This window comes from Enoplosus armatus, chromosome 1 (assembly GCF_043641665.1).
Source record: "Enoplosus armatus isolate fEnoArm2 chromosome 1, fEnoArm2.hap1, whole genome shotgun sequence".
Lineage (NCBI taxonomy): Eukaryota > Metazoa > Chordata > Actinopteri > Centrarchiformes > Enoplosidae > Enoplosus > Enoplosus armatus.
Window position 1 is genome coordinate 26012828 of NC_092180.1, and position 17618 is coordinate 26030445.

At 41.4% G+C, this 17618-nt stretch overlaps 1 protein-coding gene across 1 annotated transcript in view; it reads left to right on the forward strand.

The window, feature by feature from the left end:
- Positions 1-17363, forward strand: part of phkb (phosphorylase kinase, beta) — a 93311-nt gene extending 75948 nt beyond the window's left edge. Inside the window, 13 exon segments of the mRNA XM_070916845.1 lie at positions 840-922; positions 1638-1728; positions 5189-5253; positions 5598-5760; positions 7004-7085; positions 7389-7446; positions 7892-7982; positions 12018-12223; positions 12809-12943; positions 13294-13423; positions 14570-14677; positions 15057-15197; positions 15483-17363. Of these exon segments, the coding sequence (XP_070772946.1) occupies positions 840-922; positions 1638-1728; positions 5189-5253; positions 5598-5760; positions 7004-7085; positions 7389-7446; positions 7892-7982; positions 12018-12223; positions 12809-12943; positions 13294-13423; positions 14570-14677; positions 15057-15197; positions 15483-15620 (1491 nt within the window). The 3' untranslated portion in view covers positions 15621-17363.
- Positions 17364-17618: the final 255 nt, after the last annotated feature.

Sequence of the window (17618 nt, forward strand, 5' to 3'; positions counted from 1 at the left end):
GTAATGGTACGTGCTTGGACAGAAAGTGAACGTGCCGTGAGCACTGGCCCAATTCAAACACTGGCTGTATTGGTTGATGTTTGAGTTTGCAAGCAAGCAAACAAAACGAAAACTTTTATCTCGTCCAAAGTCTTTTGTCTTAGAGTCGTAATTGTTTGTTTTTATCACTAATTGATATCATGCAATAGTGGAACATCTTCCAGTCGACTGTTTTAACATTCTGAAAACGTATGAAGAGGTTGTTCTTCCCTGAAACAAACCTTCAGCTGCTGAGCGTCCTCATGAGCTAGTGTTCTAAGTTGCACACCATGTCATCGTGATGCCCCCAGTTCGATTCCTGCCAGGGACCTTTTGTAGTTGATGTATAGTTATCATGAATACAGTTTAGTTGGAAATGCAAAGGTAAAACGATATGAAGGGGAAAACAGAAACAAAACATACCGAACTGAAATTTCATTTAAACACATTCAAACTTGAGTAAAATAGTGGGTTTTAAACGTTACCACTGGCTGTGAAATCAATCAAGCATAACTGCAGTATTTGTATACAAACTGTAACACCTATTACATTTCAGTTTAGTTTATATTTTGAACATAAATTCATCTTTCTAATCAAATACTTTGCACTTTAAACTTGAGTTTTCAGCTGAGGAGGTTGAACTGAATTGAACTGAGTCAGTTTATGCTCAGAGACAGTGGAAACTGAAATGTTTGAGCCAGCACCATGCCTGTGCCAATCTGAAATGGTGTCTGTGTGTGTGTGTGTGTGTGTGTGTGTGTGTGTGTGTGTGTGTGTGTGCGTGCATGTGTGTGCGTGTGCGTGTGCGTGTGTGTGTGCAGAACGCACTGCAGTTCATCAAACAGTGCTGGAAGATGCAGGGACGTCCTCTCTTCCTGGTTCTCATCCGCGAAGATAACATCAAGTAATATACACACTCTGTAATAGCTCTTTTATCTTTTTTTTCTCTGTCTTCCTGTCCTCTGATAGCTTTCTCACACCATTCTGCCCTCTCTCATTTCTCCACTCATCATCTTCTATCGCTCCTTTTTATGTCTGGCTCAAGCTCCAAACGTCTTGACAGTCACAAGACTGAAGACATTTCTGTCTCCCTCCCTCCCTCTCTCCCTCTCGTCCCCTCTACGTGTACCATTTATCTTTATAGCGGGAAGGTGCAACTGTATTTGCTTGCTGATTGGGTGATAATGTTTCTCATTTGTATCACTATAGCCGGGCTGGTGGGCTGATTACAGCAGTATTGACCATTATCCAGGAAGCCGTATGTTAAATGTGCTACAAACGCTTAAACAGCCACATTGCAGCATCTGTAAATGAGTCAGTGGGCTCTCATAGGAGCAACTCAATAGTCATTAGTTTGCTATTGATCGGGATGATGACCTGTATGGAAGGCGACAGCAGACCGCATAAAGCAATGACAGTCTGGGTGAAAAGTGTGGATTTATTTTTTGGAGTTGTCAGCTCTGATGATTTCATTCTATATTTTCAATACACGTGTTCTGTTTGGAATATGATAGTTAACACAAATGTTTTGACTCATAATTGGACAGATTCACTGTACTGTGCACTGTAGGAAGTGGGGGGGGGGGAGGAAAGAGTCATTTTAACCTTTGTCTCACCAGGGGGAGCCGCTTCAACCCAGTCTTGGACATGCTGGCCTCGTTCAAGAAAGGCAACATCGGGGGGGTCAAAGTTCACGTCGACAGACTTCAGGTTTGTGGATCCGATTGAAATAGACTTGTTCATGCTTGTATTGATTCTTCCATTTGGTCATTCTTAATCACTCTTTATTTAAGGGATTACACGGGATTCCCTTAATGGATTATTGGACGTGTTAACAATCAATAGTTTGTTATTTGTAAAAAAAAAAAATTTCCATAATTACAGCATTTTTTTAAATACACTGTAAGTGACCACCGTGAAGATGAGACTGAACATCATCACTTTAAAACAGTCTAACCCATTTGTCTTGTAGCAGCAAAAAGGGGCTGAAGCCTTCAACAGCACAGAACTGTTACCAAGTAAACATAAAATCAATAACAGACTTTTGTTTAAGATAATAAGAATGTCTTAGCTGCATGATAGGGGGGAGTCAAGCGCTGTCTGTTCACTTCGATAGTAGTCCAGCAGCTGAACAAAGCGCAGATGTACCGGGAGGCACAAATATTGTAGTGCCAACCTTAGCAGCTCAGGAAATCCTATAAAATGTTAAAACGTTTAAATTTATATATTTGGCCATCAGAATTACACCCAGACAAAGGTTTCAGCGTATGTGTCCATCATCTTTAAGGTATATTTCATATCCACAGCCGCTATGTTTCTTTCTTCTATGATTAACTAAACAGGAGTCAGTCATGCATTTTATTGGGAGGATCAGTGGTGTTAGGTCTTGACATTGTTCCAATCCATACAAGTGGACCACTGGATCAATGTTACCATTACTCTTACTGCACTTTTGATGTTTTGCGTATTGCGAAGGATTTTCATTAAAAAAAGAAAAGAAAAAAAAAAGCGGCTGTCGGGGCAAAACATGCCACCTGCTCGCTCCCGCTGGCTCAGTTACAACAGATATTACCGCCATCTGTGAAATAAACAGCGGCTTGATATTACAAATGTTTCAATAAATTGTGTTGCAGGGCGTCCTCTCTCTCTACTGGAAGAAACAAAAGTTTCCAAGCCCTTAATCTGAGGTCCCTCCTTATTTCAATAGCAATACCAGTGCTAATCTGTGTTTTGACCTTGGTCTGTCAGATTCAGTTTGGGAGGCAAACTGTTTTTGTTTGCCTGGGAAAGGTGAAACGGAATTGAGCCTGGACGGTTTTAAAAAGGAGATGGAAACTATTGGAGTGAAGCATTTTGTGGCTTGTTAAAAAAATACATTGGAATGTCTTCAGGGGAACACAACAAATTAAATGGTGAATTGATAGATTAGAGGTAGCTCCCTCCAGTGTATCTTTTGGCCTGCTGAGTAGACTGCAGAGAAACCTGAATCGACACTCAGTGCCATCACACATTAATGAAGCCATTTATATTAGTGAGCGTTATCGCATTTGTGGCATGCTTGAAACAAGCATAGCAAGTGTCACAGACTTTAGACTGTATATAAAGATAGACGCCATGACAGCACCCCAAAAGTGGAAGCATAAATCCCGCCCCCTCCATGTTAGCGGGTGGGACATGGGCCAAACCAAAACATCAAAGTACACATCAAATACATTTTCCCCAAATATGGTTTCTGTCATTTTAGGTAGTTCTTATGACACTGGTGTTTGTTCAAGTGTTCATTTTTCTGATAAGTTTGTTTTTAATTAGTTATGACTGTGCTGACCTCGACCTCGGCTCCACCCCCCTATCACCACTGCGCAGACTCTGGCTACAGTGGGAGGAAGTGGACACGTGTTGTCCATCTTTATATACAACCTATGTCACCGACGCTATGAAGCCAGCCTACTTAGTTCAGCAGTATTACTGAGAAGGGGTCAGACAGGGTTCCAGAGTCAGTGTGGCCTCAGTAGACATTGCAATGCCTCCTATCTAAGATCATCTAAAAACAAAGGACCACAAAAAAAATGAAAGCAAAATTCAGATTTTGCATTCAAAACATAACAGCAAATTTCTGCTTTAATCAATATTTTGATATTAACAATGGATCACATGACTTTGTGTATTGTGAAAGATTTCGCTCATCGATACAAAGAGATAATCATCACCCAACTCTGCAGTTCCCCTCAACTCAACAGAACATTTTTTGCATTTTTTGACTCGTTGTTTAGGTTTCACAGCCTCCAACTTTACTGTTTTCTTTCAGTCTCATCACTCCAATCAACCTCATTTCCAGCAGCAGTAGTTTTCAGTGGAAAAAGCTCTTAAAACCCACCGCACACTACCTGCCCAGCACCAAAAGGCTGACGGACGAAGTTAGCAACCAGCTGGTGAACATAGTAGAGTATTTAACGGCTAAAGAGCCAGATATTTCCCTCTGGAGTTTGTGGAAACCAAAAACAGAGCTAAAAGGAGAGCGAACATCGGACTTACATTCACCAGGTGGACGAAAACAAGACTCAAATGAATGATAATGTTCCTCTGCATCTGCTAGATGAGTAAATAAAACAAACACAATCGATGTCCTTTACTAGCGAGTTCCTCAAAATCCACTTAAAAGGTGGTAATATGCCCCCAAGTGGTCAAAAATCAGTCAATGCAGCTTTAAATAAAGTAAAACGTGCACATCTTCATACCGAGTGACCAATAACATTCTTGTTAAAATAGTTTGGTTCATTGTAGCATTGCTCACAGCAGTATTGCAATTTACCATCAACAATTCACTGCAGATAATCCTTAGTGTTGAAGGCAGACGGTACTGGTTTAAGTTGCAGGATTTTGAACGCAATCAATCCTCATGGAAATAAGGCCAAGGTAGAGCTAGAATTATTTCCGCATCGGTAACTTTAACCAACTGCTTTGTCAAACTTATGTCAGGTATTCCTAACTTCTCTCCCGGTGTGTTTGTGGTGTTCAGCAGAGACTTCCTCATATGATCCTTTATTGCTTTCAACTTGCCTTCCCTTCACCTATTTGCTATTCACTTCACAGCTGACTCCCACAGCTTTGAAACACTCTTCCTCTTCATCATCTCATTGTTATGGGGAGCAGGATTGCTGCTCTCCTACGCCTCTTAGTTTTGTTTTGGAGTTGACTTCAGTTGGAATGGCTAATATCACATTTAGACCACAGGAGCAAGTGGTATTGAACTGCGCTCTTTCACTCCTACACTGCTATGCTTTTAAAATACTCAAACTTTTACTTTTACCGCGTTAGACACTCACTTGTAACTGCTCCCGTACACATTTGTAAAATTTAAAACAGTGAACCTAGTTCACACTTTACTACTCCATGTGTTGTTTGTCATGAACTGCATTATTCAAACAGTTGTTTTGTATACCGAATCACCCGACAAACCTCCTCTCTGGGATTTATACAGCTCTGTTTCCACATCTCCGGTGTTTTGGGGCTCCTGAATGTAACTTTAGAGTATGTTTTCACACACGTGTCTACAGGTATATTACTGTGGAATCTCTTCCACATATATATTGTACATATTGCAGCCTACATAGATAGAAGAATCACTTTGCAAATCATTTAATGTGTCGTCTTTATCTCATCAACCTTTTAGACCCTGATTTCTGGAGCAGTGGTGGAGCAGTTGGACTTCCTGCGTGTCAACGAGGCAAAGTAAGAGCCTCCTCTAGTCTTAATGCTTGATTTGCTCCCGTTAGTTTGTCTGTTGGCAGGACATTTCAAAAAGCTCAACGAGGATTTCCATAATGTGGCGGACAAATAGAACAACTCATTCGTGTTTCAGATCGGACATGCATGCAAGCTGATGATTATTTTTTCATAAATGTTAAACTGAAATAAAAACTTTTCAAGACCAATAAATGTAAAAAAAAAAAAAAAAAAATGTCATAGGATGCCAGCCACAGGCATATTTTTACATACAAATAGCACACACAGCATAACTTGTGTGTGTGTGTGTGTGTGTGTGTGTGTGTGTGTGTGTGTGTGCGTGCGTGCGTGCATAGGATCCCAGAGTTTAAGAGCTTTGAGGAGCTGGAGCTGCCTAAGCACTCCAAGGTGAAGAGGCAGATGAGTACTCCCAACGCCTCAGACCTGGAGCAGCAGCCCGAGATCAGTGTGGAGGAGTGGCTGCACAAGCCCACCCATGAGGTCATCCAGAAGTTCCATGTGAGGAGACTGGCCCACGAATGCATCATAGGATTAATAACTGCCATTAAAATGATTGGAAAACTAGATACTTATCAAATGGTAATGGAAACCAAACAGAACATATTGATAGTTAGCATGATTTAAAGAAGCGAAGGTTCCAACAACAACAAGAAAGGCTGCAAGGTGTAACTATTGCTGTTTCACATTTGTGGCAGTGGTTACTTCTTCGCCACTTCCTTAACTAAGACTGTCACAAACAGTGAGAAAGAATTCATCACAGGGACTTGAGCAGTGGTTCCCACATGCTTGGCTGTGTACTTATAATGCATTACAGTAAATACATAGCTGGTAGCGTTTACATGGGTAAGCTGGTGATGAATCACATCCCTGTGACTGCACTAGTGAGAGTGACAGATAAAAAAAGAAGCGTCTGGCAACTCAATGTGTATTAGAAGAGAGGCACGACAGTCTGCAGCTATCCCCAGATAAACAGTGGGAGGTAGCAGTGACAAGACGTGCAGCCAAGGAAATTCTCCTTTCTAAACTGTGGAGAAAGGTGGGGGAAAAAAAGGCACAGAACAATCCAAACTTCAGTCAGATTTGACTCAGGTTAAACCTTTGCTAACCATTTAAATGTGAAACGTCATTATAAAAGGCCTTCATTTTAATCCAAACTCATTCTTGTTAATCAACACAACCCCAGGTTTCTTTTCACTAGGGGCAAACAACTCACAAATCCACTTCCAACTAGTCCACCTGCCTCCTCCTCAGAGGATTGCAAAGATAACCTCTGTTCACTCATTGTTCCCTCCTGCTGACTCATTGACATACCCCACTCTTATCAAGGCTCACTTGACCACCTGTCTCCTGTTTCGTTACTGACATCTTATAAATATGTTCCAACATTTTTCACAGAGCCCATGTTTTTGTCACCAGACTGCGCACAATTAACAGCTCTCGCCAACAATCTGGCTCTGCAGCTGATCATTTTCACCTTTCAAGTGTTCATCCACGTTTGAAAAAGATCCAAACCTCAACCCACGCCTTCTGCAATTCTGATTTCAGGTCAGACTGAAGGTCTGAAAAGCCCCATCTACATCAGACTTTGTTGTGTTTTGTGTGATCTCATGGGACAGGTTTTTGTTTTATTTCTTCCAACGATTCGTATATAATGTATTTGTGTATAGGTTTATATTAAAAGGTATTTGTGTAAGTGTTTGTTTTAAGTCTATTGTGTTTGTCTGTGTGTGTCATTGTCCAGGACTGCGACTGCTTGGCCAGTCAGGCTCAGCTTGCAGGCATCCTGCTTAGGCGAGAAGGACCAGACTTCCTTGCCAAAGATGGTAAGAACACACACACACGCGTTAAGGAGCAAACTTAAAGTCACTGGTTGTACTGAAACAGAGCAGCAGAGTTTCCTCATTACATGCAAAGGAAATGTGATCATGTCAGAAGTGTAATTAGTTAGAAGCTTTACTAACGTTATGACCTGTCCATTTTATCCCTGTAAAAACCCTTTTTGGTGCATTCGTCAACAAGTACAGGTCTTTAGGATGCTGTTGTGTCACGGTTTTGAATGTGTAGTAACTGCAGTTCTGAATTATTACATTTGGATACGACTGTATATGTCTCTGTGATGTCTCCAGAGAACCTGATGGATGAACTGGAGAGAATCTACAGAAGAGCTGGCAGCAGAAAGCTTTGGTCTGATATTCTCACGCATACACAAATACTTACAGTGCATACACCGTTTGCAAAGTCAAGTCTGTTCTTTCATTTGTTCAGCTGATATTGTCATCATTTTTGTCATTATGGAGTTCAAATATAGATACCAAATATATTACCAGTTGTAGTATCCAGATCTAAAAACATAAACTCCAAAGATGCATTCAGGACCAGTGATGCCCTCTAAGAGGGTGGCATTTAGTATTTTATTATGTCAGTCATTATTAGTCATTGCTCTGTTGAATCAGTTTGTGTGACTCAAAAGGGGTTTGGAATTTTTGTTGGAAAGTCGTACGAGAGGTTAGAATTTTGCTTCATGTTTTTTGTTGGGGTCCCCTTGTCTCCATTCCTGTTGTGTCCCCGTTTGTCATCCTCACAAAAATCTTTTTCTCATGTTGACACTTTAAAATAACTGTTACTGCAGGCTGGCAGTGCGCCATGCTGCTGCCATTATCAAGAAGTTCGCCAGCTCTATAGCTCCTCACGTCACCACAATACTGGTGCATGGGAAACAGGTAATGTTCAGTCGGGGGTGGACTGAAGGCCCTGCATGTTTACTCCCAGTTAGCTGGCTAGTTAGCTGTCTAGCTTGAGAGCTGTGCGATGTTCAGCCAATCCTACTTGGGTGTCAACAGGGCTCGGACTTGTGACTCAAATATGTCAATATTGCATTATCTTATGCACATGAATAAATAAAAGAATAAAGACTTAAGTTAAGTGTGTAGCCTACATCTACTGTTAAAATAACAAAAATAATTTGTTTTTTGTGTACAAAAGATATATAGAAACCTATTGTTTAGCACATTCATTAGCATTATTCAGGCACATTTTTGTGTAAAACTAATGCTAGTCACAAGTTTTGTTGTCAAATAGTTCTTAGAAAGTGGAAATTAACTTCTCACAATAATATTTAACTGACTAGTAGTCACCCTGTAACAGGTTGTGTAATGCAGAAGCAGGCTAGTATCTTAGCATCTTAGTTAAAGTGTAATATCTATTTCTGGCTGGACCTCGAAAATGCTTTTCACACTGCACATTCGAAAGAAAATAGCCAGCCCTGTGCTAACTTAGCCCCGTTTCACAGTGGCACCTTTTTGCCCAGTGTTTTCAGGGGATAACCCCACAATTTCGGGGGTAACCCTGCTCTGAAGAAGGGCCAGCAAGCCCTAGGCTAAAGTTGGGGTTAGCTCACTTGGAATGTTCCAGGGTTGTGCCAGTGTGAAAGCTTTCTCACCCTGGGGCTAACATCTCCCTTAGCCTGAGGCGAAGTGCAGTGTGAAAAGCCTACAAGTATAGCATAATGAGATGGCTAACACTCGCACAGTCATGAGTTTTAGCCAAGCCAGCTGGGCCAAGCTAGCGGGGCACCTCGACTCAGCTGTGTACAGGAGCTTGTCATCAGTGTTTGCTTCCTCTCCGTTAACCATCACAGAGGCCGGACCCTCGTTCCCGCTGTCCTACTGCGGCATCACCCACTGCAATGAGGCTGGCTGTGTACTCCAAACGAAATAGAATTTGGCTATTGGATGTGGCGTTGTAAATGCTTTTACACTCACTGTTACTCCTGGTCTGTTTCATCAAGGACATCCGTGCTAGATGGGGGAGCTTGGTAGTTTTGGTGGGAGCAGGTGCCACCTGCAAATTCATCACAACAAAAAGTAAACGTAAAGTAATATTAGAGCTAGTGTGACTCCATGGAAGTAAACCGAAAACAGTAGGCTCAAAAGATTTACCTAACACATTTGGAAGAGTCACCTTTTCTGTCTTAAAGCTGTAATCAAAGTTGACTATCTATTCACGTATGTGTTTTTCATCGGCATAATAACATTTGTTACACAAACTACGCAAACTGTATGTCTGCACAGACACAGTAATGTGGGACCTAGATCAGGTATTCCAGTTTCTTTCGGATCACCCCATCTGAATCCATTATTCAAAGACCCAGTCATAAACATATTGTACTCCATTTTTTGGAGAGTAGAAAACTATGTTAAATCCGTCTGACAAGCCCTTTCCCACCGTTCCAGGCAAACAAACTATCTTCCTCCTTTTGATCTTTGATCAAACAGCTGCTAAAATTCCATCTTGTTTGTGGTATACTGCTTGTCTGACTCACGAAGAATTACTATAGTACTGTCGAAGTACCGTAGATGGCCGTCTCAACCTCTCATGTGGGCTTTCGTTCACCTTTATAGTGGCCAGTGTTTTCTGTGTCCATGGTTTGATTTGAATTAGTGTCAGGTTGACTGACATGACAACTTTTATTATATGCTGTTTTTATTACTTAAGGATTTTAGCATAAGAGAAATTTGATTAAGCCATGGAGTAAAAAAAAATAGAAGAAAAAAAAAAGCCTGGAGGCTGGTTTCCAGCTTGCTGGGAAATAGCATCAATACTCAGTCCAATTTACTTTCTCATTTACCTAACATGGGCCAGGAAGTGAAGCTTGAAATAGGTTCCCCAACAAAGCATCAGTGGATTGACACCACATCATGCCTTCTAAACATTAAGGCTTTGTTGCCTTTTTATTCATCATGCTCAAGATGCGCCTTCTTCATATTTCCGCAGGTTTGAGCACTGAATAACTCCACACACACACACACACACCAAGCAAGAGTTGTTCTCAGCATATAATAAGAGGAGGTCGTGTTTCAGCTTTGTATTCATGACCCAATTAATGAAATTATTTAATTTGTTCACTGCTTCTGTGAGGATGGCTTCAACTCCATGTGCTGTGTCTATAGCAACCTTGGCTGTGGGCTACCATGTGAAGATAACCACAGTTTATGTGTGCTGCTTTTCCCTCATACAGTAGAATTCCTGCAGGCGCAAGAGGAGGCAGCTTGAAGGCTGCGAGTGGCTCTCGTGAATAATGAACTGAGAAATTAGTGAACATTAAAATAGTTTTCTGGGAAGCCAACCTTTTATTTTGGCTTTCAATAATAAATCTAATTCATTGTGGGACTAACACATTTAGCTATTTCTTACATGGTAGAAATCCTCAGCGAGGTTTCATCAAAAAATTATTGATTCTAAAAAGGAATTATTTGTGGGTTTTGTTTTCTATTTCGTTCTGATTTTGTTTGTAAATTTGGGGCCACTCAATTGCTATGAATAACATGATTTTTTTTTTAATCACGTTAGTAAAATGTTTATGTATTCCTAATAATGCTGAATCAAATATCTGAGTAATGGTACCATGTTTGGCCACCGCACGCTGCATATATTCTCCACATATTCCATATTTAACAAGGCTATTCATTGAATTTGATTACAAATGAACAAAAAGATGTAGTTTGTCAGCTGTTAGCTACCTAGCTGTTAGTTGTCATCTGTCATGATGTCAAGATTGTCCTTGTGTCTTTTCGCCCACTAGGTCTGTTGTCCGACTTGCCGCCAGTCTCTTAACTAAGCTAGTGGACAGCCTTGCCCCCAGTATTACTAGTGTTTTAGTGCATGGCAAGCAGGTAAGTGGACACACAGACAGCAGGGCCTCAGTAGTTTACCACAACTATTCCTTTTGTACGAATGATTTTGGGTTATGTTTGGGGAAGTGGAGTGATTTTAATGTTCACTGATTAAAAGAAATGAAATTGGGAATGTATGATTATAAGCTCCTCGTGCTGTCATTCCTCATCACGACTCACCTCCATTGTGTGTGTGTATGTAAGCTGTAGCTGTAGCAAGGCTGCCAGTGTGACCGCCGTAGAATCCTAATATGCACCGTGTCCCACGTGTCTAGACTCCATGTGCCGACTGGTATATTGTGACCCTAGAATTTGTCTGATGCCACTCGCTCCCGCTGGATGAGTTTCGGCGCATCATTTCCTGTCAAGTGTTACTCAGAGATTAGCCTCCTCTCAGGAGTGTCAGTTATCTCGCCTCATTTTTACCCCTCTGAACAGTTTTAGGCATTTCATTATGCTGAAGTAGCTCAAGGTGTGAATCTGCATATAGATTGCTTACCGGAGGGAATGCTTCTCTCAACATGATTGGAAAAGCTGATTTAAGATTTGAGACGGCTATGTTCCTCTGCTACAGAAACGGCTCAGTTAGAAGAAATAAGAGGCACCCCCTCATTTAAGTCAATTCTGACTCTACTTTTGATTGTATTTCTCCGTCAGTATTGAAATTCAACAATGTGTTTCCCTTGAATTCAAAGTTGGTCATTTCCAAACTTCATTTCCAGCGGTCAGGCTGTTCTTTGCTAAGTTAGAATCAGTTTAGATGTAAAGATGAATGATACATCTTCTGGGTTTCATCAGCTGAAGGCAAAAGAACTGCGTCCCCCTGTGTGCACATGCCGGTCTACACGTGCACACTTCCACACCACACGTGCACCTGCATAGGCACACACAAAATCTTAAGTATAGGCCCCAAAGTAGGGGTAGGGCAGCGTGGGGGATTGGGCCACATTATACACAACAATTCTTCTGCACTGCAAAGAACTTTCTAACTGTATGTGGGTCGGGTGTATGCTTTTTTTTTCTCCCCTGTGTTTGTGTGTGTGTGTGTGTGTGTGCACGTGTGCTAATGGCTGCAATTACCAGGTGACCCTCGGTTTATTCGGGCAAGAGGAGGAGGTGATCTCCAACCCGCTGTCACCAGGGGTGATCCAAGGCATCATCTACAGCAAGTGCGCCCCTCAAGGTGGGGAGCGGGAGGCCGTTCTTCAGCAGGAGCTGGTCATCCACATCGGATGGATTATCTCCAACAACCCAGAGCTGTTCAGCGGCATGCTCAAGATCAGAGTCGGGTAGGTCGAATTCGGACTCAGGGTGGTTGCAATGGTGCCCCAAACAACTCCTGTACATTTAGTCAAGCAAGATGACCTCATGCAGTATGTGCTCAGTATGACCTTATATTTCAGGCTGTTTTTCAGAGGCTGGTTTTTGCTCCAAATGAACCACAATGCAGACTCAACGTATAGGTGTGCTCTCCACCAAATGGTTAAAAGCTCCAGGGTTCAAACACATTTCTCCAGACATGTTTGGTCCACAAATACTGTCGGGAAAATGGAAACACAATGTTGGAAGAAGTGCTGTGAAGTTAGCATTTTAAATCAAAATTCTGTTCCATCAGACTAACAGGTTATCTGTTTTTGCCTTAAGTTTTTGTTTCAGTTTTGTTTTGGTCTTTGATTTTTTTTCTTTGACTGTCAATAAAGGTTTTACATTTAGCCATAAAAAAGAGTAACTGAATAAAGGACACTATTTTGAACATGTTCATCCTTGTTCAAACCAAAGTGACTGCCCCCATGTACAGGGTTAAATTCTCTGGTGCATTAACAGTGTGTGTATGTGTGTGTGTGTGTGTGTGTGTGTATACTGTGGATCTCCAGATGGATTGTCCAGGCCATGAAACATGAGCTGAAGATCCGGGCGGGAGACATGCCACCCCAGGACATCTACCAACTCTCCCCCAGCGACATCAAGCAGCTCCTGCTGGATGTCCTGCAGCCACAGCACACCGGCAGGTATTCTTCAAACACACGTTCACACTATCAAGAACATTATCCATGCTTTCTCATCCCTTTCAACTCGCACATCTGCCTTTGAAGAGACGCCAAGTCTTTATCTTCATGCATTTACTTGTGTGATCTTCTTAGTTTTAATAATTTTATCTTCTGCCTTGTCTCCATCCATATCTTATTATGCAAGCTTATTATGCAACCCCTAACACCAAGGGAATTATTTAAGTCTTATCTTATCTCATCTGATCTAATACGCATCGGCTCATAGATAATTTCATCTGGCACAACGGCCATCAACATTATATTGTCTTTAAAACTCCGCTCCACAGCTTCACCCTTGTTTTCCGCCTCAGGTCTTGGCTGAACAGGCGTCAAATCGATGGCTCTCTGAACAGGACCCCTCTGGGCTTTTATGATCGTGTGTGGCAGATCCTGGAGAGAACCCCCAACGGTATCGTGGTGGCTGGGACTCACCTCCCACAGGTACCTGCCTCCCCTGACACTGCTGCAGGACAAATACACTCAACAATGCTGGTTAAATGTGACACTGTGTACTGCGCTCTGCTATACAAACAGCTACGGGTTATAGAAACCTGTGTGGCTGTTTTTATTTTTCTAACAGGCACATGCAGGCACTCTGTGTGTTGCTGTCTTTCAAAGAATACCCAAAATATTCAGATTAAGAGTGTTGCTCCCATTTATTGGTTGGTTTAAGTACCAGTGACCCACAAAAATACTTTATTCGGCAAATGTGGACCAGATACACAAAGAATGGAACCTGTGCTGATGAACAAAGATACACAGATTTTTTTAAAGAACTTAATCAATCTAAAGCTGTCTCCATTGAGCGTGAACATTTATTTCTTTGTCTTTGGGTAGTATACGTTGGTATTTTAGTGTGTGGGTCTAATTGAATTTGTCTGTTTAATGTCTTTTCATCATCGTGATTATGATTTATTATCAGAGTCAATAGTAAGTATTGTGATCAATGGTGTTCTGCCATTTTCACCGCAGACATTTTGACACGTCACAGAGGTAAAAACGCAGGTGTATTCCATTTAGCTGCTTCAGTTTCAGGGTCCTGTTATTGTGCATGTCGGTCTTACTGTCATGGTGTACTGGGACCATGTCCTAAATCACTCCTTCATTCTCTCATTCACTACTTCCTATTTGATAGAGATTCAAAAGTTTACCTCAAAATAGATTTTTAGCCATAATCTAAGAATGAATTGGGCGATTCCAGATTTCACACACATGCTGTCTAATAACTAGTAACTAGTTAACAATAACTTGCACAGTTTCACCTGCGGCTCATAGAGAGGCTTCTAAAAATCATTCATCTAAAAATGTCAGGAGGAAACAAAAGCACCACATTTTGTGCAGCTATCCTATGATAATCTATGATAATCTATGATAATCCTTTATTAATCAGGTCAACAATGTATATTCACTGGAATCATACATATATTCGTCAATATGGTGGTAACTTCCAAAAATAGACTTTATACCTTTTATTCACTTCCCTCCAAGTATTATGAGTCTGGACAGACATGGATGTTAACTGTAACCTTTTTGGTGGAGGCATTCAACCACGGGCGGTAATTCTAGTTTCTTACTGTCCCTCTGTAGCAACCTACACTGTCTGACATGACCATGTATGAGATGAACTTCTCCCTGCTGGTGGAGGACACGCTGAAGAACATCATCCTGCCTGAGTACAGACAAATCATAGTGGAGGTATGCAAACCCATTCGCCAACACCGCCAAAGCTCACAGATAGACCAGCATCAAAATGAAGCTAACTTAAATCAAAGTTAGATGTGTATGGGTCTTTACTCAACATAACATTGACTTTGCTCTCTTTATTCTGGCATCAATCACATATCTCTGTTTAAGTTCTGCAGTTTGTCCAGAATCAAGCAGCGAGGATGTTGAGTGATACGGTTCTAGCAGTTCTTTACTGGCTATCCATTTTGGGTTGAAATTCATTTTAATATTCCTTGTGATCACGATTAAGTCAGGTTTAGATCTTTTAGAAAAAGAATACAGTCTACTCTGTTGCTGTCATTATGCTTTTAGTTTCTGACAACTTATCCTTCCTCTGCTGTGTGAGCAGTTGCTGATGGTGGTGTCCATCGTGCTGGAGAGAAACCCGGAGTTGGAGTTTGGCGACAAGGTGGATCTGGACAGTCTGGTGAAGGAAGCCTTTCACGATTTCCAGAGGGATCGCAGCTGCTTTGAAGGCGTAGAGAAACAGGTAGAACGGCTTCCCTCTAGGCCGTCGGGTTAACTGTTTCTCATTTGATTGTGACGATCGTCTGCCACAAAATGATCTCATCACCTTTCTAAATTGAGCCTGTGTTTCAGCCGTACACTGATCATTTAACTAAAGGGGTAGCTTGATTAAAAGGTGTTAAAAAGCCTAATAGAAACAGCCGTTGTCTAATTCAGTTTAGCTTTATTAAATTAGTGAGATAGGATGTTTTTGTCTTATTGCATCTAATTCTTAAACAACTCCATTTTCCATCTGTGCCTCTGCCAGGACGACATGGAGTCGTTCTACAACACTCCAGCAGTGGGGAAGAGAGGCACCTCCAGCTACCTGACCAAGGCCGTCATGATCCAGCTGCTGCAAGGGGATGTCAAGCCCTGCAAGGACGACCCGTGCTCTGTTAGCTAGATTTACAACACTTTGACCCCTAAACCCAGCCTGCTGCAGTATAGAGTCATGTAATCGTCCGGAGAGGACCACTGAGTATCCATCACATGTATTCAGAGGGTAACCTCTAACCTCTCCCAATCTTCCCTTCGGCAGAACTCTGCCCGCTCCAGCAAGCTGCATTTGTCCTGGACTTTAGCCTCAACAACAGTAGAAGCGTTAAGCAGAAGATTCAATCGCTGTAGATTAGCATGTCTGCACTTTGCTCCAGGTGTTAAAATACATCCACCACTCATGTTTAATAATATAACCAAAAATGTTAAGAATATCACCAGGGCCTTGTTTCTTTTTTGTTTTGTCAGCATCCCAACTGTGCTGAGTATTCAAATTCAGATTATGATAGAGTTCTAGTTATTTATTACCATTGGCCAGTCGTGTCAAATGCCACATAACTAGCTAATGTTGCCACATAACTGGCATTCTGTTATCCTCCACCTGGATGATTAGCATGTCTGCACTGTGTTCCGAGGGTTAATATGCTGTACATCCACCAGTTGTGCTTAACTGAGTGGCACCTACAACATCTTTTCTTTTGTTCAGTCTCCCTGCTGTGTTGTGTATTCAGATTCAGATTTTAATAGTGTTATTAATTACTGTGGGTGGTTAGCTATTTCACATAGCACCTATTCAGTTTAATTAATTCAGTTCATTTATTTTGGCAATTGCAGAGGCACGTAGCGTTGTACAATTAACAAGTAACACAATACAATTTAAAACACGAAATACGTTTTTTTTTTTTTAAAACAACACACATAGCATATAGTGCAGCTTTGCTAGCCACCCAACAACTGTTTCCTTGCCCTTTCTCCAGTAATGAGTATTTTCCTAAATGTCTACTTCTTTCATTTTTGATGTTGCTTAGAAATCCAATTGAAATGTTGAGGTATTTTAAAAAGAAAATGAACCATGGGTTCAGTGAAAGCTAGACCTCACCAGCAATAACCTACAGCTGTAACATTGCAGTTAGTCAGTACAGGGCCATGTTTTATCATGAGAGATGTGGTTCTCAAATTGGTGCGTTTGGCTCTTAGGGGCCTCAAAAATGTGTCACATATCACCAGAAATAAAAAGCGGTCAAGTCTGCCGTTATTTCACATGTGACCCAACCGTATAAATGTGTGAATCTTCATCAGAGTGCCGCTTGATGTGGTTATTCTCATCCAAGCTATCTATGGATCTTTGACATTAGAAGGTTTGAGAACCACTGCACATTAATAAAATATTTGGATTTTATAGTGAATTACACGGTATATTATTCAGCTGAAAATGCATCCGTGTCAGAGTTAGGTATTTGTTGTACTGTGTTGAGTTTCTTCCTGCTGCATGACAATAGGCACTGTTTGCCATAACCATTGTGACGGTTTCTCTGAATGTTCTAGGCTACAAAATAGACTTTCTGAGAGGCCCTTTTTGCACGGTAGGGCTCTGCATGACAATGACTACTGCTCATCTGAAGTCCTGGGACTGAGGACCCTTTAGAAAACACTGTTTTGTTGAATGCGGGCAACAGTAAAGACTGCTGTCATAGGTGGAAACGATAAAAGACTCAGTTTGAGTCATTTTAAAGCGTGCCTCTTTGAATATCATCACTGTGATGAATCTGCCCAACCGTGTCACTGTGTGTGTGTTGCTGTTTAAAAGAAGTATTTTTAACTCAAAACTGTAGTTTCAAAGAATAAACTTATCATGGGAACTATAAGCATATCCATCTGTGTCACTTTATTACTTTAACTGTATTTATGAATTTATGCAGCTGCTCCTGGAACATCCCCCCTTTTATTCTACAGTTATGTGAATATGAAATACAGACATATGATTACTTCACATGAAGCAAACATCTCTTGTTCCTCGGCTAAAACTGCAGCAGAAATTGAGCGTGACTGCTGCAGCCCTGAGGGGTGTGTTTGACGTTGTATCCAATCCTACCAGTTACACCCTCTTATGCTCCCCAAACCCCTT